At 36.9% G+C, this 22807-nt stretch overlaps 3 protein-coding genes across 4 annotated transcripts in view; all 3 read left to right on the top strand.

Moving 5' to 3' along the window:
* The window catches only part of LOC111447449 (D-xylose-proton symporter-like 2), an 8364-nt gene extending 5105 nt beyond the window's left edge, over nt 1-3259 (top strand). The window contains exons 8-14 of the mRNA XM_023086620.1: nt 70-438; nt 525-572; nt 853-915; nt 1149-1229; nt 1458-1556; nt 1712-1849; nt 2937-3259. Of these exons, the coding sequence (XP_022942388.1) occupies nt 70-438; nt 525-572; nt 853-915; nt 1149-1229; nt 1458-1556; nt 1712-1849; nt 2937-3068 (930 nt within the window). The 3' untranslated portion in view covers nt 3069-3259. The remainder of the gene's footprint in view (nt 1-69; nt 439-524; nt 573-852; nt 916-1148; nt 1230-1457; nt 1557-1711; nt 1850-2936) is intronic.
* Nucleotides 3260-4206: 947 nt separating this feature from the next.
* LOC111447450 (transcription factor-like protein DPB) lies at nt 4207-9735 on the top strand. 2 transcript variants are annotated; one of them, XM_023086623.1, is made up of 9 exons: nt 4207-4623; nt 4819-4898; nt 5061-5104; nt 5396-5458; nt 5546-5686; nt 5758-5826; nt 6113-6211; nt 8919-8989; nt 9066-9735. In XM_023086623.1, the coding sequence occupies exons 1-9, from the start codon at nt 4388-4390 to the stop codon at nt 9304-9306; spliced, it is 1044 nt and encodes a 347-aa protein (XP_022942391.1). In that variant the 5' UTR covers nt 4207-4387; the 3' UTR covers nt 9307-9735. The 2 variants fall into 2 exon arrangements, with proteins under 2 accessions (XP_022942391.1, XP_022942389.1); XM_023086621.1 differs by having other exon boundaries at nt 5540-5686.
* A 1039-nt stretch (nt 9736-10774) lies between these two features.
* On the top strand, nt 10775-22470 carry LOC111447823 (protein EXPORTIN 1A). The gene is made up of 33 exons (XM_023087169.1): nt 10775-11088; nt 11809-11925; nt 12449-12541; nt 12654-12725; nt 13653-13760; nt 13848-13930; nt 14242-14380; nt 14465-14533; nt 14636-14713; nt 14897-14959; nt 15053-15097; nt 15782-15889; nt 16021-16119; nt 16564-16767; nt 16991-17050; nt 17395-17505; nt 17620-17717; nt 17982-18090; nt 18324-18389; nt 18534-18632; nt 18717-18797; nt 18899-18988; nt 19109-19194; nt 19317-19397; nt 19501-19683; nt 19896-19962; nt 20190-20300; nt 20431-20538; nt 20623-20760; nt 20943-21080; nt 21188-21292; nt 21668-21836; nt 21939-22470. Exons 1-32 carry the CDS (start codon nt 10990-10992, stop codon nt 21788-21790), a joined length of 3231 nt encoding a protein of 1076 aa, XP_022942937.1. The 5' UTR covers nt 10775-10989; the 3' UTR covers nt 21791-21836; nt 21939-22470.
* The last annotated feature ends 337 nt before the right edge of the window (nt 22471-22807 follow it).

Raw genomic sequence — 22807 nt, 5'->3', positions numbered from 1 at the left:
TTTGTACCCCCCCCCCCCCTCTCTATCTTGTCTACTGATACTTTAAAGCATGCATGGAATACTCTGCAGGTGGGTTACAGCATTGGTAGTCTTTTAGTTGAAGTGGTTGCTGGTTGGCGCTACATATATGCAGCCAACACCCCAATTGCGTTGGTCATGGGAGTGGGAATGTGGTGGCTACCGTCATCTCCCAGGTGGCTACTTCTATGTGCTATACAGGGAAAAGGAAATATGCAGGAATTGAAAGAGAGTGCTATAAGCTGCTTGTACCGGCTACGGGGTGCAGTTATTGGCGATAAAGCTTCTGAAGAAGTGGATGAAATTTTGGATGAGCTCTCTTTTCTTGGTGAATCAGAGACGGCAACAATAGGGGAAATATTTCAGGGGAAGTGCTTGAAGGCCCTAATAATTGGTGCAGGATTAGTATTGTTTCAACAGGTATTGAATATATTTGACCTATGTTTTCAAGCATACCATTTGTCTATCGTTTGCTTATATTTTGGATTGGCATCAACTATTTTCAGATAACTGGTCAACCAAGTGTGCTATATTATGCTCCCTCAATCTTTCAGGTACCTTTATTTAACGAGCAAGTTCTGACGCTGTACCTGTAAAGCTGTCTACCTGTTTTTCTTACTTTTTAAAAAAAAAAAATATATTTAATTATTTATATGTAAAAGAAATAAGTGTATGAAGTGAATCTTATAAGAGGGAAATAGATTTCCTCCATTAGAGAAGAAAGGTTTCACAAAACTAGACCATCAATGGTACTAAGACGCAAATATTATCTGAAACTTACAGTTGTTTTTGTTTTACTCTTTTATGCTAACAAAACGTCACATAATTCGATAGAGTGCAGGATTCTCAGCAGCTTCAGATGCAACACGGGTGTCAATTTTACTTGGTTTATTGAAGGTATTTGTTTACACATCCCCATAGATCTGTCTTAAAAGAAAACTTGTGCAAGTTCTATGAAATGAGAATTAGCTTGCAATTCTAATGCTATGCATGTGTTTGTCTAATTTAGATGTTGTGCTGAGTTGAACAAATGTTCCCGTTCCCTCTAAATTTCATCGACCTATTGCTGGAGTCCACACTTCCACATAACCATTTCATGAAGTTTTGAACTAAATTTCCTTATGCTGCAGCTTTTTATGACTGGAGCAGCTGTTCTTGCCGTTGATAGACTTGGGAGGAGGCCTTTACTCCTTGGAGGTGTATCTGGGATTGTAAGTCCATTTTGTAAGATTCTTGTGTTTCTTTTCTTTCGAACTCTTGAACACAAGATGCATGGGGCATCATCACCCTGTACGCGAACTCAATACTACTCTCATGGCATATCAACTGCTTTAAAATAAGAAAAAAATATATTAGATTGCTCTATTTTTTCTATTAAAAAAAGAGCATCTGACTTCAAAAGTGTATTAACCTGTCCCTACACTTCATTCATGCAACAGGTGGTTTCTTTGTTTCTTCTGGGATCGTATTACCTTTTCCTGGGTAATGTGCCTGCTGTTGCTGTAGTCGCGCTCTTGTCGTATGTTGGTAGTTACCAGGTATTTTTTATTTCCTTTTGTTTTCTCATGTATATGGCTTGACAATATGATATTGTTATGCTCCTGCTGTATGTTGGTTTCTACCAGGCACCTACCATTTTCCTTCCGTTTTCTTATGTTTGATGCGCTGTGGATAAGTGAAATTTGTTTTGCAGCTATCTTTTGGTCCCATTGGTTGGTTAATGATTTCAGAGGTTTTCCCTTTGCGATTGAGAGGTCGGGGGCTCAGTATAGCAGTGCTTGTGAATTTTGGAGCAAATGCTCTCGTGGCATTTGCCTTTTCTCCATTAAAGGTGCGTCAATATATTGAATCCTAAAAATTTACATTATCTTACGTTTATGAAATTGGCATTGCATGATATTATTATCTTTGCGTTGAGCAAACAAAATTTGATAAAGCTGTATATAATGCTCGATTACCATTTTACATTTGATGAATAATTTTTGTTTCTTATTTAGTAAACGTATAGAAGATTGTATTCTAAAAAAAAAAAACAAACAAACAAGAACAGGCTAATGGCCGGGAGCTGAGGGTGCTCCCTCCCAAAAACAAAACTATCACAATCACAAAAAGGCTTTCCTATTTCCCAATAATTATGGAAAGACTATAATTACAAAAGAAGTCTGTGTGATTTGAACTCCACTAAGAGGCCAAATGCTGATTTGATGAATACTTGTGAGTTGAAGTTTATCCAATAATTACTACTGTATATGTTCATCAGTGACAAATGTCATTGGAACAAGTGAAGAAAAATAAAGAATTGTGAGGTTCAATCCCATGATGAAACTGGAAGGCCATTGAATTTTAACAAATTGATGGTAGGGTCATATGGTTGTGTGACTTGAAAAAAAGGCATTTGCTTGAAAGAATAACAATGATGATATACTTTACAATCTCTTTCTGGCTGTTCAAACCATCAAAATTTCTTCCACAACCTTTGCCTCCTCGTGATTGTTAACTATTGGAAGATTTTACGTAGGCTTTTTGGGCAGAGTTCTCTCTACCTAGCTTTCAGTTTTTTTTTTCTCCTCTTATGAGATCCTACGTCGGTTAGAGAGTGAGACGAGTATCAGCGAGGATGCTCGCCTCGAAGGGGGTGGATTGTGAGATCCCGCATCGGTTGGAGAGGAGAACGAAACATTCTTTATAAGGGTTTGCGTTTTAAAACCGTGAGGATGATGGCGATACGTAGTGGGTCAAAGCGAACAATATCTGCTAACGGTGGGCTTAGACTATTACATCTCTTATCTTCTCTAATACATCGTCCATATATTTAAGTACAGATTCACATCAACATTGTTTTATCTCGGACCTGTTTATTGATGACAATGAATAAGATCTTTGATAGTTGATGTAAAATAATTCACTTTTGATCGCAGGAATTGCTTGGAGCTGGAATCCTATTTTTAATATTTGGCGTGATAGCTATTTTGTCTCTGGTCTTTATATTCTTCATTGTACCGGAGACAAAGGGACTAACCCTCGAGGAAATTGAAGCTAAGTGCCTTTAAACTCTCAAGTCTGCAGAATTTAAAGCAATTCCATAGACTATCTCAAACTGTAAGTGTTAACCTTGTAAAACAAATTTCATTGATGCTTTCTGGACCTAATACCTTCTAAAATGTTTATATTTTTAACTTAATAATTAGACCGGGCTGTGGCTCGATCAAAAATTTGATACCATGGTAAGTCGTACTTTTAAGGACCGATGGTAAGTCATGTTCGAACTTTATAAATTAATGATGCCACTTTGAAACTTTAATAATCGAACAAGAATGCTAGTTTTGAAAGCTCGATGACAAAAATAAAACTAAGTTCAGCTTTCATGGACAACAAATGCACGAACAAAAATAAAATTCTTGTTCTTGAAGATTATCCACTTTTTGAAAGGTTAAAAGTTTACAACGAGATTGATTTGCTATCGTAAATTTGCTTTTAGATATATTCAATGGTTGTGACTTAAAAGAAAAAAAAATACAAATATTTATTTCATACAAACTATAGATCTTGATTTGCCACCTCGTTTACTTGTTCTTAACTCGAACTATGGATCTTTATCATTCCATTTTTCAACCCCTCACATGTATTATACCAATGAACGACTTCGATCCCTTTCCAAAAGACTAAAAGGGCCACATTAACATGTATTTCATTTATTGTATTTTTCATAGGGAGTCGTTTTTAGTAATATAAATAATAATAGTTCAAGGACATAGCGACACTGTGGCGTTCACTTCCTAAGCGAGAGATAAAAAGTTAAACTTTTCTCACCCTAAGCGTTACTGAACAAAAAAAAAAAACGGACAATATCAATAATATAAGTAATAAATAGAACATCAAAGATTAATTTTTTGTTTTATTCATTTACTACCATGGATGGATTTTGAGGAAATAACAAACAACATAAAATTGATTTTAGTTACGTGGATGAAACGCTCATTTACCTTTATAAAATTCAAAAATAGCGAATCGAGTTAACAAAATCAATTACCGCCAAACCAAGTAAATAATATATTTCAATAGTAAATTGGAGCATATATTTTAAATTTTTATTTATTTATTACAAAAGCCATTATTTTTTGGTGTGTGTGTGTGTTTTTTTTTGTTGGCTTAAAAGGTGGAAGTTGCACAAAAAAAGACACAAAACTTGTAGTTGTTTTAGCATTGGAAGAGTTCAAAGAGAGTTGATCCTAAGAAAACCCTCTCTCTCCCTCTTTCCCTCCTTTCTCCAAACCCTCTTCTGGTCCCCTCCTCCTCCTCCTCCTCCTCCTCACACCTACTTTTGCCCCAATTCACTCCTTCTCCATCCAGCTTTGGACTTCCAGGGCTCATGGGCACACGAACCCAGCAACCCTGCCACGACGACGACGACGACGACCTCCCAGGCGGCCCTGGCCCTGCTGCCACCACAATTTCCGGTCAGTCCGTTTCCATGAGTGGTAGTGTCGGTTCTCCTTCTAACCGAAGCGAGCAAACCATGGCGACGCCTGCTAGCGACAACACTTTTCTTCGATTGAACAACCTCGACATCCATGGCGATGAGGCGGGCTCGCAACCTCCTACTGCGTGAGTTTATTTTCTTATTTTATGTTGTGATTTAGCTCAAATGTTGCCTTGCTTGGGTGTTTGAACAATGTTGAGTGATGTTTTGATTGAGTCCTGTTGATTAAGAGACTGTGAATTTGTGGTTTTAGCTTTGGTTGTTCGAATTGAACTGTGCGTTTGATTTGATCTGTTGAATTGGATGTTGTTTTGAGATAGTAACGTGAAGAAAAAGAGGGGCCAGCGTGCAGTTGGAGGGGACAAGAGTGGAAGAGGGCTTCGCCAATTTAGCATGAAAGGTGTTTGACTTCACCCATTTTCGTTATTTCTTCCTTCATTGCGTCCGATTCGACTCCACCCGTGGCAGGCCATGCATTGAACCAGTGGATCGTGATGCATAATAGATTTGTTCTTATTTGTTTTGATTGTTTGATTGTTTTACTTGTTCCCATTGCTTGCAGTTTGTGAGAAAGTGGAGAGTAAGGGAAGAACGACGTACAACGAGGTAGGTTATTTCTTAGCATCGTTGATTTGTAAGAGAACGTAATCGAAACGTCCTTAATTATGATGTGAGATCCAACGAACGGTTGGAGAGGGAAACGAAGCATTCCTTACAAGGATGTGGAAACCTTTCCCTAATGGATGCGTTTTAAAATCTTGAGGGGAAGCTCGGAAGGGAAAGTCCAAAGAGGACAACATCTGCTAGCGGTCCAGCTTGGGCTGTTACATATATATACCCTATGATGCACTGCTGCATCAAAATGTTTGGTTTCACTTTTCAGTCTTGTGATCTCAGGTAGCAGACGAACTCGTTGCAGAGTTTGCTGATCCTGGCAACAGTCTTGCGACACCGGATCAGGTTTCAAATGCTTCATATTTTTGCTAGTTTTGTTCTGCGAGAGGATAGGTGTCATTATATCTTTTACTCTGTTTATGACAGCAACAGTATGATGAAAAAAACATCAGGCGAAGGGTGTATGACGCGCTGAATGTTCTCATGGCAATGGATATCATATCAAAAGATAAAAAAGAGATACAATGGAAGGGTCTGCCACGTACAAGCCTGAACGATATCGAAGAACTAAAGGTTTCACTGCAGTCTGCATTTCTTCTATCATGCATCAAGCATTTAATTTACCTTGTTATTGAACGATGCAGGCAGAGCGTCTTGGGCTTAGAAATAGGATTGAAAAGAAAGCGGCGTACTTGCAAGAGCTGGAGGAGCAGGTACGAATAGCTATCAGCATGGTGTTATCATCTTACAGTCTTTGGATTATGTGTATGATACGGGCGAGTTCTAAGACAATTCCATCCTTTTTACTTGGCTGATTCGGAACCTTTTCGCTTATCCCCATGTCAACTGGGTGGCCACCTGATCTAATTGAGTTATGTTAAATCCAAAAATAAAGTTATTGATATGGCAGTGCCATTATTTTATGTTCCTTTTTTGTACTTAGCTTATTTACTGCATTTAAGTGATAAGAATGCAGCTCTAATGGTGTCTGGCTATCAGTATGTAGGCCTTCAGAACCTAATTCAGCGAAACGAACAGTTATTCAGTTCTGAGAATGCACCCAGTGGTGGCGTGTCTTTACCTTTCATCCTGGTGCAGGTATACGTTCTTCCCATTTTATTCGATGTAGTATGGCCTTATCTATTCTTCGGAACCTTATGATAAGCGTGATGTCTTTTTGATTGAACAAGATTTTGTCTAAGATTGTGAGATCCCACATCAGTTGGGGAGGAGAACGAAACATTCTTTATAAAGGTGTGGAAACCTCTCCCTAACACACACGTTTTAAAAACCTTGAGGGGAAGCTCAAAAGAGAAAGCTAAAGAGAACAATATTTGCTAGTGGTGGGCTTGGGCTGTTACAAATGGTATTAGAGCCAGACATTGGGCGATGTGCTAGCAAGGAGGCTGAGTCCTGAAGGGGGGTGGACACTAGGCGGTGTGCACACTGGGCCCTAAAGGGAGGTGGATCGCTGGGCCCTGAAAGGGGGTGGATCGTTAGATCCCACATCGGTTGTAGAGGAGAATGAAATATTCTTTATAAGAGTGTGGAAATCTCTCCTTAACACACACATTTTAAAAACCTTGAGGGGAAGCCCGAAAGGGAAAGCCCAAAGAGGATAGTATCTGCTAGCGGTGACTTGTCATAGTTGCTATCTATTGTTAAATCATTTAGACGGTAGATGCATTTGAAGATTGTGCACTCTTGTACGGAGTGTCTGTTACATGCTCATATTTATTTCTTCTTTTTCCTAAATGCAAGGAACTCCGGACACGTCTCGTATCTGTATAGAATTTCCGTTCTTCTCCTTGGGTTTCAAATTGATGAGCTTTCCTCTACCCAACATCCTCCTCACCTCATCCCCTTCACCCTACTTGTGGGAAAAATAAAGACAAAACAACCACCTTAGCGTTCTTGTACAAAGTGTTCATAGTTCTTTATTTGTTCTAATCTTTTCAAAATGTTGTTGGCCGTTGAATGTTTCAACACTTTTCCCTTCTTAGATTTTAAGATAATGAAGGTGGATGACCATTTACCTGAACTTATATTAAAGTTTCGGTCAATTTAGCAGTTAAAGGGCAAGCCATAAACTCATTGTGAGATCCCACGTCGGTTGGGGAGGAGAACGAAGCATTCTTAATAAGGGTGTGTAAACTTCTCCCTAGCAGACACATTTTAAAACCTTGAGGTGAACCCCGAAAGGGAAAGTCCATAGAAGACAATATCTGCTAGCGGTAGCCTTGGGCTGTTACACTCGTTCCTTTGTAGTCAAGTGTTGAAGTCGTGTGGTCACCTATATTATATATCCTAGCCCTACTCGTGCGATTAGACGTAGCTTTGGGCTATATTCATAGATCGAAGATTTTGGGAAGATCATTCTGAGGGCCCTAGCTTTCTTTGAAGCCTATCCAAAACTTAGCGACCTCACTAACGGGCAGGTTTGATTCAAATTGCTGGAATTGCGAGTCGTCATCCAGCAATTTGGGAGTATGGAAGTTAGATGCATTGGGAATATTCATTTGGAAATCTCTTTCTCTATGTGTACTAAAATGTTCTGGTTCTCGGGTTCGTAAGGTAGACAGGATCTGCACAATTTGGAAGCATTTATACCCTAAGAAGATAATTATGTTTGCTTGGTCTCTTCTGTTGGGGAAATACAAACCCCAAGATACTATTTAGTAAAGAAAAAACGTCCCGACTCTTTCCTTTCTTCAGGCTGGACGGGTGTGTAAAAGTGAAGACGATCCAATGGAACCGTCTCTTCTTCTGGTGTTAGCATCGGTTCATTGAGGAACGTGCTTCATAATCCTTTTTTCTTTTAAAGAAACCGAACTTTCGTCGAACAACTGAAATAACACAAGGGCATACAAAAAACAAGCCTGCCAAAAACGAACTACAAAAAGAGACTCCAATTCAAAAGAACAAGACCAAGGCCATAATTACAGGAACACCAAGTGACCAATGCTCGGAAGCGAAAAACATAACATGCTCCCAAATCTATCGTTCCTCTCAAGCAAGATATGATACCTGTGATGTCCCACATTGGTTGGGGAGGAGAACAAACCACCATTTATAAGGGTGTGGAAACCTTCCCTTAGTAGACGCGTTTTAAAGCCTTGAGGGGAAGCCCGAAAGGGAAAGCCCAAAGAGGACAATATCTGCTAGCGGTGAATCTGGGCTGTTACAAATGGTATCAGAGCCAAACACCGGATGATGTGCTAGCCTTCTCGCTGTTCCTCGAAGGGGGTAGACACGAGGCGGTGTGCTAGTAAGGACGCTGGGCCCCAAAGGGGGATGGATTTGGGGGCGGTCCCACATCGACTGGAGGAAGGAAAGAGTGCCAGCGAGGACGCTGGGCCCCGAAGGGGGGTGGATTGTGATGTACCACATTGGTTCGGGAGGAGAACAAACCACCATTTATAAGGGTGTGGAAACCTTCCCCTAGTAGACGCGTTTTAAAGCCTGGAGGGGAAGCCCGAAAGGGAAAGTCCAAAGAGGACAATATCTGCTAGCGGTGGATCTGGGCCGTTACAAGACCCCACAAAAGGTCGCAAGTCAGAAGTTTATGCTGATAGGGATGTACCCAGCAGCATTTTAACAAAAATTCTTTGATATCGTTTCTCGTCTAGAAAAGTATCGACAAAATTTCGAGTATTGCGGAGTATTTTAAGCACCAATAACGAACATCTGAGTTCTTTTGAAAAGAACAATGAGAACAGATATAAATTTTATAATTCGAATAATATCTTTTATCTTTTCCATGTATTGTTCTTAGTTTATGTTCTTGAAAATTTTGAATTTGTAGACAAGGCCCCATGCAACTGTTGAGATAGAAATATCAGAAGATATGCAGCTGGTGCACTTTGACTTCAACAGGTATTAGGAATGTAATGTCTGAATCTTGAAATTCCGAAACGAGTTCGATTTTCATTGTATCATGCTGTTCTTGCAGTACTCCGTTTGAGCTCCACGACGACAATTACGTTTTGAAGGCGATGAAATTTTGCGACAGACCGCAATGCGACAACACGGCGCAAAATTTCGCTCCAGATGCAGGGGAGGGTTCTAGCATGTCAGGCATGTATCAACCACCCCAGATCCCTCTTCCTTCAATGTCTAACACGCCCGTTAGAACTCCAACCTCGCCACCACTTCCTGGAATTATAAAAGCTCGTGTTAAACACGAACATTGACTGGTTAGATCAAGCTCGCGTGTCTTTTATGTGCATTATAATCTTCGCATGATTGTATATTCTGCTTGTTCGGACTGCTGGCGTGGCCTTCGTGATTATTATCGTGGCACATAGGATGATAGTACACCACATCAAAGCTTATGCTTATGCTTATGCAATCAAATTCATTTAACTTGAAACTGATTTAAGTTGTGTCGGGTGGTTTAGGTTAATTCTTTGCTTCTGATGATGTTCTTTAACTTTTTTACTGTATTTGATTAGTCATTTAATGTTGTTCATCTTCTTATTAGAAGTATAGATTTGAGATGTATTAGGATTATGGAGGGTTGGATTAAACTACACTGTTTTACTGAATGAGTTAAAACAATGCTGAGAATCTGTTTACTTTGTATAGAATTGTTCATCTTCTGGAGGTGAATTTGTGGCTCATTTTTTCTTGCCTGACTTTTTTTACTGTCAGTGAATACAGAAATTGTGTCGATTGAGGCTGTAAAAAACTCGTGATGACTCGAAAACTCGAACAACTTCCTAATGGAGTCGGTTCATGGATTCTTGTTAATTTTTATTTACTTTGTGTATAGAATTCTTGCTGTTCATCTTCTGGAGGTGAATTTGTGGCTCATTTTTACTTGCCCGACTTTTTTACTGTTGGTGAATACTGAAATTGTGTCAATGGAGGCCGTAAAAAACTCGTGATGACTCGAAAATTCGAACAACTTCCTAATGGAGTTGGTTCATGGGTTCTTGTTAGTTTTTATTTTTAATTTCCAAATAATATATTTTTCTAATAGTTCTTTTTTGCTATCTATTTCATTTCATTTCCTGTTTTGAGAAATTATCAATTTTTTTTTTCGGGATTAAAGTTTTAATTTAATTTCAAGAATTCAAAATAAAATCATTTAGATTTGAAATCAAAATGTCACTTCAAATATTGCCTTTTTTTTAAAATAAACATTAAAAAAAAAGAAGAAAAAATTGAATCCATTTTAAACCTATCTCATGCATTCAACACACCAATTTTAATATCCTAAATTATTTATAATATTCCAAAACATATAACTTAAAATAATTTCTCACATGCCCACACAAAATTATTTAATTCACATTAAAAAAATAAAAAACAAAAATATTAAAATAATTTTTCACATGCCCACACAAAATTATTTAATTCACATAAAAAGTAAAAAAAATACAAATATTAAAAGATTTTAATTAATTTAATTTAATTTTTATAAGCTAAATTTCTAAAATTACAATTAAAATTTAAAATGTCCACATTCCAAATATTTTTTCAAATTAAAATAAATAAATAAATAAATAAAAACCACAGTTCGAAGTTAGGACTGGGCGTGTCGATCAGCCTTAGACAGTCTGCTTCGTTTTTAAGCAGTCCTTCGTTTTCCCTCTCTCCCTTTCTCTCTCTAGAGATTACTTTCCGTTTCATATTTCTCTCTCTACGTATAATCTCTTATTCTCTCTCTTCCCCCATTTCTCTCTCCTCCCTCTATTTTTCCCTCCTTTTCTCCATAGCTTTTCTTTTTGTTTGTTGCCTCTCTCTCTCTCACTCTCATTGTCTTTAGGGTTTGGGAACTCCCTACAGTACCCTGTATTTGTTTTTCTTGCTCGGAGCCTTTTGGTCGGAGCTGGTGCCCGTTTTGGAGGTTTTCAGTTTGATCTTAAACGATGGCAGCAGAGAAGCTCAGGGATTTGAGTCAGCCGATTGACGTCCCGTTGCTCGATGCAACTGTTGCGGCCTTCTATGGTACTGGATCTAAGGAAGAGGTGAGTTCCGTCGCCTGTTTATATATATTTTGTCGTGCTTTGTTCTCTTGGAGAAGGTTGGACATTTTTGTTTGATGGTTAGTTCGAGTGATGAGCTGAGGGGAGTTCGGTTTTTATTTTTTATTTTTTTATTTTTTTTATTTTTTTGTGTTGTTCGAATGTGATGGTTGAGGGCATTGTCTTTGAATCTTCTCTTGGAATATTGGTGAAGAAGTTTCGGAAATTTAGGGTTTAGTGTTTGTGGTTATGGGGTAGTAATTTAGGGTTTTAGTTCTTGTACTAGATGACTGAGTTTATCAGAATGACGTATACTCCGCCTCACCTCTTCCCACCTATGCTCATGCTGCAAAAATGCTCCTTTCTTATTTATGCCTGGCTGTTGAAATTTCTAGTTTGATTTAGTATACCCAGAGCACCTGTCATTGTCCTGGTTCCTATCTCAATTGTTGCATTGTACTTCGGAATTGGAAAATGCATACGTTCTGGTTAGTTGACGCGTATCTAGGCTTAGTTATGAACCATGCAATGCGCACTCTTTTAGAGGGAATCCACCCACTCACTCACCTGGAAAAGAATATCTATTCATTGTTCCAATTCCACGCAAAACTTATATCATTTGGAGATGTCCTGGACTGTCTTATGTCATTTAACGTGATCGTTTATTTTTGGTTTAAAATATCGACCACCTAATTTTTTCGCATGCACGTTATGTCTATTCAGAGGAGTGCTGCAGATCAAATTTTAAGGGACCTACAAAATAATGCGGACATGTGGCTGCAGGTTGTGCACATTTTACAAAATACAAAGAGCTTAAACACTAAGTTCTTTGCCTTACAGGTATGTCGCAATGCTACGTAAAAATATTTTATTTGATGTAGTAAAATTGAACGTTACGATATTCATAAAGTCGCTGTTTTTATACCAGACATTGATTTCGGAGTAACAAAGGCATCAATGTTCTTTTGTGTACAGACTGTCTCTCTTTTTCTTAGCTTATGGTAATTGGAGTTGTTATATGTGATATCTTAGCTTCAGGAGGATGGCTTCTTCTCTCTTCTTTTTGCATCTCTTTTTCTTGAAAGTTTGGAAACGACCTTTGTGGCACTTTAATGTCTCAAATTAATTGCATGAGTTCGAGTTTATTAACTTAGTTTGTTGCTATAATCATTAATTAATCTCTCTGATGTCTCAACTCCTCTCGTATCCTTACTTTGTCATCCGTTCATGGTCTCTAAACTTCCCCACCTCCGAACAACGATGGGATTCTTAATCCAACTAGTCTCCATGGACAATTAAGATTTTTACATTCTTTTACAAGTTGCTCAAATATAATAAGATATGCTGATTGCCACATCGACAGGTTCTAGAAGGTGTAATAAAATATAGATGGAATGCGCTACCGGTTGAACAAAGAGATGGAATGAAGAATTATGTATCTGATGTGATTGTGCAGGTTAGAACTATGTAATCCTCTCTTTTTTGGTTGGTTGGTTATTGAATATTATATATTTCTTCTCTATTCATACTGAAAAATAAGGTTATGTTCTACGATTGATCCTGTATAGCTTTCAAGTAATGAAGCTTCCTTTCGAATGGAAAGACTGTATGTCAACAAGCTTAACATCATCTTGGTTCAGGTATTTCTTAGTTTTTTCTCCTGGACTCTTCTTGTTTCCATATCATGTTTTCTGTAGAGAAATAATTTAGGGTGCTTCATTTTAAAAAGTTTTTCTGCGTAGTGGTAATGGCAGTCAAACTGTTGGCTTGATTAAAAAAAGACACCTCCATTCTCTCTACTGCTCCCTAGGTGTATTATTTACCACTGTTACGCGCAAGACAGCGGAGGCCTTTTCTTCAATTTTTATTTTATACCTTTATGGTGCTTTCTTCATTTTTATTTCATTTGTTTTGTGGATGTGCTAAACTCTTCACTACTTTTGGTATCTCTTGCTGGTTCCACAACCACAATCATGATTGTGTGGAGAAACATCTTTATGGGCGTCTCACCTAAGGAAGGCCTTAAATTTGCTGGTCCTTTGACTTGTACAATCATGGCTATTGGCTACCTCATGAAATCCTGTTGGAAAGAAACTTGAGAACTTTTGAGGATAAAAGTAAAAGTCGGACCATCATTGGGAGTTTATCAAATTGTTGAAGTCCTGTTGATGCATGCAATATATACATACATACATACATACATACATAGATATGTATATATGTATGTATGTATGTATGTATGTGTATATATATATATATAATGGAAATTGGAGTAGTTTTTTCTGTGAGCCTCGTTGGATTTGAGTGGTTTCATTCCTCCTCTATACTTGTCGATGGAAAGTTTGTTTCATGTTACAAACAAAAAAAAAGAAAAAAAAAAAAGAAAAGAAGAGTTTTGTGACATGTCTCTTGTTTGTAGAGGGTTGATGAGATATAATACTTTGTTTTTGGTGCCCTTATTGAGATGATATTTGGAACCAATATTGCTAACTTATACCAGAAGTTTCTCCATGCATGAGTTGCCAGCCGGATGGATGAGAATGTCTAATATTTTTATTTGACTTCAGATATTAAAGCATGAATGGCCAGCCAGATGGAGAAGCTTTGTTCCAGACCTTGTTTCAGCAGCTAAAACTAGTGAAACAATTTGTGAGAACTGCATGGCGATTTTAAAAGTAGTTTTCTGAACTTCTATTTATTTGACCATATGCTGTTTCATTTTACAGGGATGACAGTCTTTTTTGCTCTTATAATTTTTTCAGCTCTTGAGTGAAGAGGTCTTTGACTTCTCAAGGGGAGAGATGACGCAACAAAAAATCAAGGAGCTTAAACAATCTTTGAACAGGTAAGTTGCTTGTATTTTTCCAATACGTTTGGTCTCTTGTCAAGTGATGCTTTGCAGTCCACTTTGGTTTCTGTGACATTTGTTCTGAATCCTTATGTGCGGTATATTTTATTATTATTGTTTTGTGAATAATTCTTGTTAAGTTGTCCGTTGTTGAATTTTTAAGTTTATTCCAATCACAGACGTCAAGTTTTGGTTGAAGTTATTTATTACTATTTGTTTCATTTTAAAAGACACTTGAACTCTGATTTTATGTTGTTAACACACTTCTTAATTTAACCTAATTTCTGTATACCTTTCATTGTTCACAGCGAGTTTCAACTCATCCATGAGTTATGCTTATTTGTGCTATCAGCATCTCAAAGGACTGAACTTATCCGTGCAACATTATCAACATTACATGCTTTCCTTTCATGGATTCCTTTGGGATATATATTTGAATCCCCATTGGTAAGTATTATCTCTCTTCATGTGATGAGTTCTGGATGGAGGTCCACTTTGAACAAAGATCCACCTTTCATTTTTTTCTTGCAGCTTGAAACATTGCTGAAGTTTTTCCCGGTCCCATCATATCGTAATCTAACTCTCCAATGTCTAACGGAGGTAAATTGTTCAATCTATTTTAAGAAATGTGTTATCTTAAACTCTTGAGAATTCTCATCCTTTGTTCTTTTTGTGTGCATGGGTTCCCTCGGGCAACTTTAGGTGGCAGCTCTAAATTTTGGGGACTATTACAATGTGCAGTACGTTAAGATGTATAATATATTCATGGTGCAATTACAGGTGTGTTAAGATTTGTCTCTTAGATCTTCGATGGTATGAGCATTTATTGTAATGTCTCTCGGGTCTTATTCTCTATGAAAGCTTTGTTCTTCAATAGAAAAAATATTTTAGCAATTCTGATCCTCTTCTATCCAACCTTAACTTTTTATTTTTTGAACCTAACTGATGCTTCTTTGAAACCAGAATATTCTTCCACCTAGTACAAACATCCCAGAGGCCTATGCTCATGGATCAAGTGAGGAGCAGGTACCATTAGGTTATTATTATTTTTTTTTTTGTAATTTATACCTGTTTTTCCTCCTGAGCTAACTAAATTTGACTTCTATGTTATTTTACCAGGCTTTTATTCAGAACTTGGCTCTGTTTTTCACTTCATTTTACAAGGTAAGTTTCTTTTTGCTTGATGACATGATTTGAGAATGGGAACGTGAGAACTTTGTAGCTGAGGTTGGAGTCATCTTTCACTTCCATTTTGTAGTTATAGCTTATCAACCCTCCTGTCACAATGGAGGTGTTTTTGTAACCGCTTTGGTAGAACTTCCATTTGTATCTGTTTCATACATCCATGAAATGGTTCCTGCTTCCTACACAAAAAGGTAAAAGGTAAAAAAAAGAAAAAGAAAAAGATAGTGAACGCATGAACTTGGCAGTAGTGGTTGACAATGGATGTTCTTGCCAATTCATTTATTGTCTTTTTATATTATGAAATTGGTAAGGTAGATGATAGAACAAAGAGGATGAACTGTACAAAAACAAGGCCATACCAATAAAAAAGGCTACTGAAAGAGTGAATCAAATCACTAACAATTTACCATAGGAAACCCTAATTTGAAGTGTGTCACAAAGCATAGATTTGTCCTGCCCTGAAAATACAGTCCCGTCTTGTATTATGTGGGTGGCATGGGATCTGTAAATCAGAGATTGAATAATTAATGTTGCAATCATGGTTGATGATCTTACATTATTAGAAGAGGAGGAAACTCCTATTGTCATTTTTGCTTATTTTATAAAAATATGGGAACTTTTTTTTTCACCATTTTATGATCATATTTCTATTTATTTGTGCAGTCACATATTCGAGTTCTGGAATCCACTCAGGAGAGTATATCTGCATTGCTAATGGGTCTCGAATATCTTATTAACATTTCATATGTTGATGACACCGAGGTTTTTAAGGTGAGTTGCTTGTTTTTCAATCTTAATTCCCCCACATTCGTGAAAGCATTCATGTACGCATATGGCCTTGCAAACAAAATATGCTATATCTTTACTTGTGGTTACCCTGCTCTTGTTGCGTGAGTATACAGGTATGCTTGGATTATTGGAACTCCTTGGTTCTGGAACTGTTTGAGGCACATCATAATATGGATAACCCTGCTGTGTCCGCCAATATGATGGGATTGCAGGTATGGCGGTCATGCTGTGTTTGTCTAATGGTCGCCGGTTTCACTGTGGTTAATTGAGTATTTGTGTCCTTGAACTTTGTGCGGTATAAATTTTTTTGTTCAATTGGTTATCTACCTCTGTTATGATTTAAGGTGTATTTAGATGTGCAAAATGACTACGTTTGTAAATATCTCTTTTAGGCAATTGATTATAATATAAATGTCTGGCTGGAAAAATGTTGGAACATTTGAAATATCTGGAATGGTGAAATTTATTATTAGGTTTTCTTATTGCATTTTTTTAAAATAAAAAATGAAATACTCATGGATCACTTTTATGTAATTCGGGAATATTTTTCCTCCCTGTTCTCTGATGTTGGGAATTTCAAGTTCAACCACCATTTCCTCGATGGTGTTTTTGCAGGAATATGTGGAAATGTTTCTTATATTAGAGTTATGTGACAGGTGCCTTTGCTCTCTGGTGCGGTTGATGGCCTTGGTTCTCAACTCATGCAGAGGAGGCAGCTTTATTCTGGTCCTATGTCAAAGTTGAGAATGCTTATGATTTGTCGCATGGCTAAACCAGAGGAGGTTCTCATTGTTGAGGATGAGAACGGTAACATTGTTCGAGAAACCATGAAGGATAATGATGTCCTTGTTCAATACAAGGTTGTCAGTCTAAACTACTGAATCTGGTTCTCTGTTAAAGGTTCCCTTATGATTTTTGGTTGTAGATTTTTAAAAAAAGTTCATCTGCTCTGCTTCTATGAAAATGTAACAGTAATAGTACGTTGGTGTTGTGCATTTTTAAGGAATTGGTAGTGCTATTTTAAGACAAGCAAAATAAGCATTTCTTTTCCATAGCTTTGGTTAATTATGTTAATGGTTGCAGAGCATGCGAGAGACATTAATTTACTTGTCGCACCTTGATCACGATGACACTGAAAAGCAGGTAACTATTTACTTTTTGGCTAAATGTAGTTTATTTTCTTATCGAAGCCTTGTCTCTGACATCAAAATCTTCGAAGTCCATGCGTGATTTTCCCCTTTATTTATTTGAACATGTGATGCAAAAGGTTTTTTTATGTTTATTTTTTTAAATTTTAGTGTGGCTCTTTGTTGTTTTCGCCCTTCCAATAAGCATGTGTGGATTTTAAGTTGAAATGTGATGGAAGATCCTTCTTGCAAAGTATTACTGCTTCTTAAGTTGTAACTTTTAAGCTCATGGCAAGTCTCTCCTTCCTTTTTATCTCCCTCTCTTTTTCTCTCTACTTAAAAAATATCGTTCTGAGACAGATGCTAAAGAAATTAAGTAGACAACTCAGTGGTGAAGATTGGTCATGGAACAACTTAAACACACTATGCTGGGCTATTGGGTCTATCTCTGGTTCCATGATGGAGGATCAGGTATATTTTCTATATTCATTCTGGAGAATTTGGTCTTTAGGTTTAATTACAAATTTTTTGATTCATATCTGAATTTCTGTATCTTAAATCTTTTCATTTTTTGGACCTTTTCAGGAGAACAGATTCTTGGTGATGGTCATACGTGATTTGTTGAATTTGTGTGAAATTACCAAGGGAAAGGATAATAAAGCTGTTATTGCGAGTAACATCATGTAAGGATTATCGCATCACTCACTGGAGCTACCCTTTTTTGGGCTGAACTTTGCTCACATATTTCAAATTAAAAAGCATGCCGTTTTTTAGATAAATATTTTTATGTTTTACATTTGAATTTGGCGTTCTGATTTTGTGGGAATGGTTGATGAATTAATAATGCGAAAAGCTTAATCATTAATGGTTAACCTATTCATTTTTTAATTTCGAATGTATTGGCGATCTTTTTGACCTAGCATTCACATAAAGTGTTCCTTTGACAGGTATGTTGTTGGTCAGTATCCACGATTCTTAAGAGCTCACTGGAAGTTCTTGAAAACTGTCGTGAACAAGTTGTTTGAGTTCATGCACGAAACACATCCAGGAGTGCAGGTTATTGTTGCTTTTCCTGTAGTATTTCAGGACATAGTTCTTGTCATCTTTTAGTGCTTGGCGATGGATTTTTTACGTATTACAACTGGTAAAAGAAGTATTTGCAAAAAATGCACGTGGTGTTCTTTTGATGTTAGGTTTTCTTAGCTCATTCTTTTGCTGATCTGTTTGTCAGTATATATGTTAAATTGATTTTAAAGCGGCTTCTCATTCTAATTTTTCATAAATTTCAGGATATGGCTTGTGACACATTCTTAAAAATTGTTCAAAAATGCAAGCGAAAGTTTGTCATTGTACAGGTATTTAACTTTCCCCTTATGGCACCTCTGACCCACGTGTTTATCCTGGGTAGGAAAGGACACTTTTTTTTTTTTTTTTGTAAACATTATTTGGTTTAGTCCTTTTTTTTGTTTGTTGTAATATGTTTTGCTTCTAATTTTCAGGTTGGAGAAAATGAGCCATTTGTTTCTGAACTTCTTACTAGTCTTCCGACAACAGTTGCAGATCTTGAGCCTCACCAAATTCATACTTTTTATGAATCTGTATGTCTATAAAACGTTTCTATTTAAAATCCGTATGAACTAGACATATATCATGCAATTGCTCACTGCTTATGGTTATTCGAGGTTGGCAACATGATTCAAGCAGAACCTGATCCACAGAAGAGGGATGAGTACCTTCAGAGGTTGATGGAGCTTCCAAACCAGGTTCTTTTCAAAGTGAAATTGACTTATTTAAGGATCCAGTTGTATTGACCATTATTAGTGATAGTTTGTTTGCATGGTTTATGTGGCTACTCGTTACACAGAAATGGGCTGAAATTATTGGTCAGGCACGCCAAAGTGTGGATTTTCTAAAAGATCAAGATGTAATAAGAACGGTGCTCAATATACTACAGGTATGACTAAACTTGTGAATTTTGTTTGAGCCATTACTTGGTGCTCTTAGATGGAATTCTTGTTATATTACTTGGTTCTCATCGAATAATAAATTGATTAAGTGAAATTCTGGCATGTAGACAAATACAAGCGTTGCCAGTTCTCTGGGAACTTATTTCTTACCTCAGATATCTTTGATCTTTCTGGATATGCTCAATGTCTACAGGTATTGATATTAATTCCCATCCTATGGTGTCCTCTTGAAATTGCAAGATACTTAAAATTATACATTTAACATCTGTCTTCCTTATCATAAGTGGTTTCTGTGGTTTTGGAATGTTCCTACAGAATGTATAGTGAGCTTATATCAAGTAGCATTGCTGAAGGAGGGCCCTATGCATCTAAAACGTCCTATGTTAAGCTTCTACGGTAAATTTTTATGATGGTGATTCTTGTTAAATTCTACTCTGGTATTTCCCTACCTGGAACCATGTCATGATAGCTTAACAAGGAGGAAAAATGGGTGAAACAGATCAGTGAAGAGGGAAACTCTAAAGCTTATCGAAACATTCTTGGACAAGGCTGAAGATCAACCACAAATTGGGAAGCAGTTTGTGCCCCCAATGATGGAACCCATTCTTCTTGATTACGCCAGGAATCTCCCAGATGCACGTGAATCAGAAGTCTTATCTCTTTTCGCTACAATTATAAATAAGTATGTCAATATTCTGCTATTATATCAACTTATCGATCATTATATTTTAATGTCAGGTCTATGGGAGGAATAAATACTTTTTGCTACATTATTTATTGATATTTATACTTGTTGAATTAGAATATGCTTTTTGATTTTAGTTTTGCTTTATTTAATTATATTTGCACCAATTTGTAATTTTCATAATTTTCTTTTACAATTTTTTCATATAGGTATAAGAATACAATGATTGAGGATGTGCCTCGTATATTTGAAGCAGTCTTCCAATGCACGCTGGAGGTGAGGATTTGTATAACAGATTGTTGCATGTTTGAGAGGCTTACAGATGACTTTTGGTTCAGTGGTTCAGTTTAATTTGTTGTTTTTGGTTTTTAATCTTTTCTTTTTGGTGGACTTTTTCTTTTATGCTTAAAATTGAGCTTTGCTTTGTGCCTTTATACTTTTAATGTATCCATTATTTACCATTATTTATTTTTAGGAGGTGTTCTGATTGTATGCGTTTGCAGATGATTACTAAAAATTTTGAAGATTATCCAGAGCATCGCCTAAAGTTTTTTTCGCTGCTTCGAGCCATTGCTACATATTGTTTTCCTGCTTTGATTCGGCTGTCAAGTCAGGTTTTACACCAACATTTTCCCTTTTATTGACTTTGTTTTACATCCTCAATTATTGAACTTGCTTACACTTCTTTTTTGTTGTATGCAATTCACTATTATTTTCATTTGGAACGTGGGGTCTTCTCATCAGCAATTAAAGCTTGTTATGGATTCAATTATATGGGCATTTCGGCACACAGAGAGGAATATTGCTGAAACTGGGCTCAATCTACTATTAGAGATGTTAAAAAATTTTCAGGTGATGTTTTGATGTATTCCATCTTTACATATCCTGATATATGCTGTTTGATATTCTAAAATTTATTTGTTTCTGCTGTCACAGGCTTCCGAGTTCTGCAATCAATTTTATCGAACATATTTTTTGACTATTGAGCAAGAAATATTTGCAGTCTTGACGGACACATTTCACAAGCCTGGATTTAAGTTGCATGTCTTGGTCCTCCAACACTTGTTTTGCTTGGTAATGTTTTGTGTTAAAGCCCCTGCTTATGAAATGAAATCATTCTGTTAATGACCTTTTAACTAAAATGTAAACCGTCCATTTATTTGGTTACTTCACAGGTTATTGTTTTGTTCTTTCTTTTTAATTCATTAATTTTAGATGAAAAAAATATGGTGTTAATTTTTTTTTTTATATGTCAGGCGGAGTCTGGTGTACTAACCGAACCTTTGTGGGATGCTGCAACTGTTTCTTATCCATACCCAAATAACGTGGCCTTTGTTCGGGAGTACACTATTAAGCTCCTGAGTTCTTCATTCCCCAACATGACTGCAGCAGAAGTATGAGCTTTCCCAATCCATTTTTTGCTCCTCGTCTTCGTTTTTGTAGTTTTTTTTTTTTTTTTTTTTCATTCTATTAAAATCAACCTGTTTAATGGAATTTTCAGGTCACTCAAATGGTGAATGGACTGTTTGATTCAAGAAATGACCTCTCTGTGTTTAAGAATCACATTCGAGATTTTCTGGTGCAATCCAAAGAATTTTCAGCACAGGTTTGCCTTCTATGTTGTATCCTGTTTTCATTAAAAAAAAAAAAAAAAGAATACTACCCTATTTTTTCCAGGTTTATTGTTGCTATTAATATATTCTTATCGTTTATGATGAGTATTCTATCTAAAGAACGTGAGTGTTCGCAATCCAAGTGTCATACAGTCTCTTATCAACTTGGCTTATCTCATGAGGGAAGAACTGTATGCGTGTGTGTATCTATATCTATATCTATATCTGGGCATCCCTGATCTCCCTAATCCCTATCTATTAATCTTCTTTCTGAATAGAGAATTCTAACAAAAAGTGGTACCAGAGCTAAGCTTATCTAACGTAAGACATGAATATGATGCTTAACGAGGTTTCGATTCTATTTGCAGGATAATAAAGACCTCTATGCTGAAGAGGCAGCTGCTCAGAGGGAAAGAGATCGGCAACGGATGCTTTCTATTCCAGGGCTTATTGCTCCGAACGAGATTCAAGATGAGATGGTGGACTCATGAATGTCTAGTTACTGTGCAGAAGCAAAAGCTCATGGACTTTGGCGAGGTTGAAGTGGGCATTTGATTTGCAGTCCCCCCAAATCAAATCTGTGGATGTGAGGAGGCTATACGGATATTTTTTGCTAATTAGTTTTTCCAGTTTCTGCAGAATTTTTTCCCCCACAGATGGAAGTGATTTTCTTGAAAAAGACAGCTCTCATGGGACGGTGGTAGTTTGACTGCTGATGATGGGTAATTCCTATATATAGGTTGAATGTGGAGTAAGTATTTAGTTTTTAGTTCGCTGATCATAGGGTTAGAACACATGATAGGTGCGCAATTTACTGCTGCAGAATCCACGAGCCAGATCGATATTGTATTGCAATGTTGTTAGATCCAACCTATTTTCCATCTATATCTAATGATATGATTCATCATCCTATATAGGTGTAGTAATGTATACGGCTGGTTAGGTGTTGGCGCGGGTTGTGCAGAAATATTATTCCCTTATTGTGCCCCTTTTGTTCCTTGGGTTGTTGAGGGTAACTTTTGCTTTACAATGTTCTTTAGGGGAAGTCTGTTATATTTTCGTCCATACAGATTCTCTCTATTGGGTTGTCATCTTTCTTGTACTCATCAACTATGGATGGATGTGGTGTGGACTCTCTCTTTTATAGGTATAATATTTCTTTCTTTTAACGCCCTGCTCGTCTCGTGTTTTGCATTCGTTACCTTTCTGCAATGGGAACCTCTTTTGGTGAAATTCTGAACTCTGGACTGTTTATTTCCTTTTCATGTTTTCGACCGGGCGATGTAATATAATCGCCCGTTTGGAAAGCAAATTTTTTTGACAATTTAGATTAATGACCCAGAAACTATGATGTTCATAGAAATTTGCCTTCAAATGGGGTCGCTTGAACTGAATTTATGTTATATTTATTATTAATGAATTTCCTCCAAAACGCATTTCTTTTAGTTAGAACCCCGTTTTAGTATTTGAACAGATGCTGGAAGTATTATAACTCAGTTTTATTAAAT

The sequence above is a fragment of the Cucurbita moschata genome, unplaced genomic scaffold (assembly GCF_002738365.1).
Source record: "Cucurbita moschata cultivar Rifu unplaced genomic scaffold, Cmos_1.0 Cmo_Scf00009, whole genome shotgun sequence".
NCBI lineage: Eukaryota > Viridiplantae > Streptophyta > Magnoliopsida > Cucurbitales > Cucurbitaceae > Cucurbita > Cucurbita moschata.
This window is presented reverse-complemented; position numbering and strand designations above follow the sequence as displayed.

What these genes read in the sequence shown, in the direction of transcription:
- LOC111447823 (XM_023087169.1), top strand. Translation starts at nt 10,990, where the DNA reads ATGGCAGCAGAGAAGCTCAGGGATTTGAGTCAGCCGATTGACGTCCCG. An exon ending in AGATGTTAAAAAATTTTCAG is followed by an intron (nt 20,539 to 20,622) that starts GTGATGTTTTGA and finishes CTGCTGTCACAG; the next exon opens with GCTTCCGAGTTCTGCAATCA. An exon ending in CCAAAGAATTTTCAGCACAG is followed by an intron (nt 21,293 to 21,667) that starts GTTTGCCTTCTA and finishes TTCTATTTGCAG; the next exon opens with GATAATAAAGACCTCTATGC.
- LOC111447450 (XM_023086621.1), top strand. Translation starts at nt 4,388, where the DNA reads ATGGGCACACGAACCCAGCAACCCTGCCACGACGACGACGACGACGAC. An exon ending in GGCTCGCAACCTCCTACTGC is followed by an intron (nt 4,624 to 4,818) that starts GTGAGTTTATTT and finishes GTTTTGAGATAG; the next exon opens with TAACGTGAAGAAAAAGAGGG. An exon ending in TGCAAGAGCTGGAGGAGCAG is followed by an intron (nt 5,827 to 6,112) that starts GTACGAATAGCT and finishes TCTGGCTATCAG; the next exon opens with TATGTAGGCCTTCAGAACCT.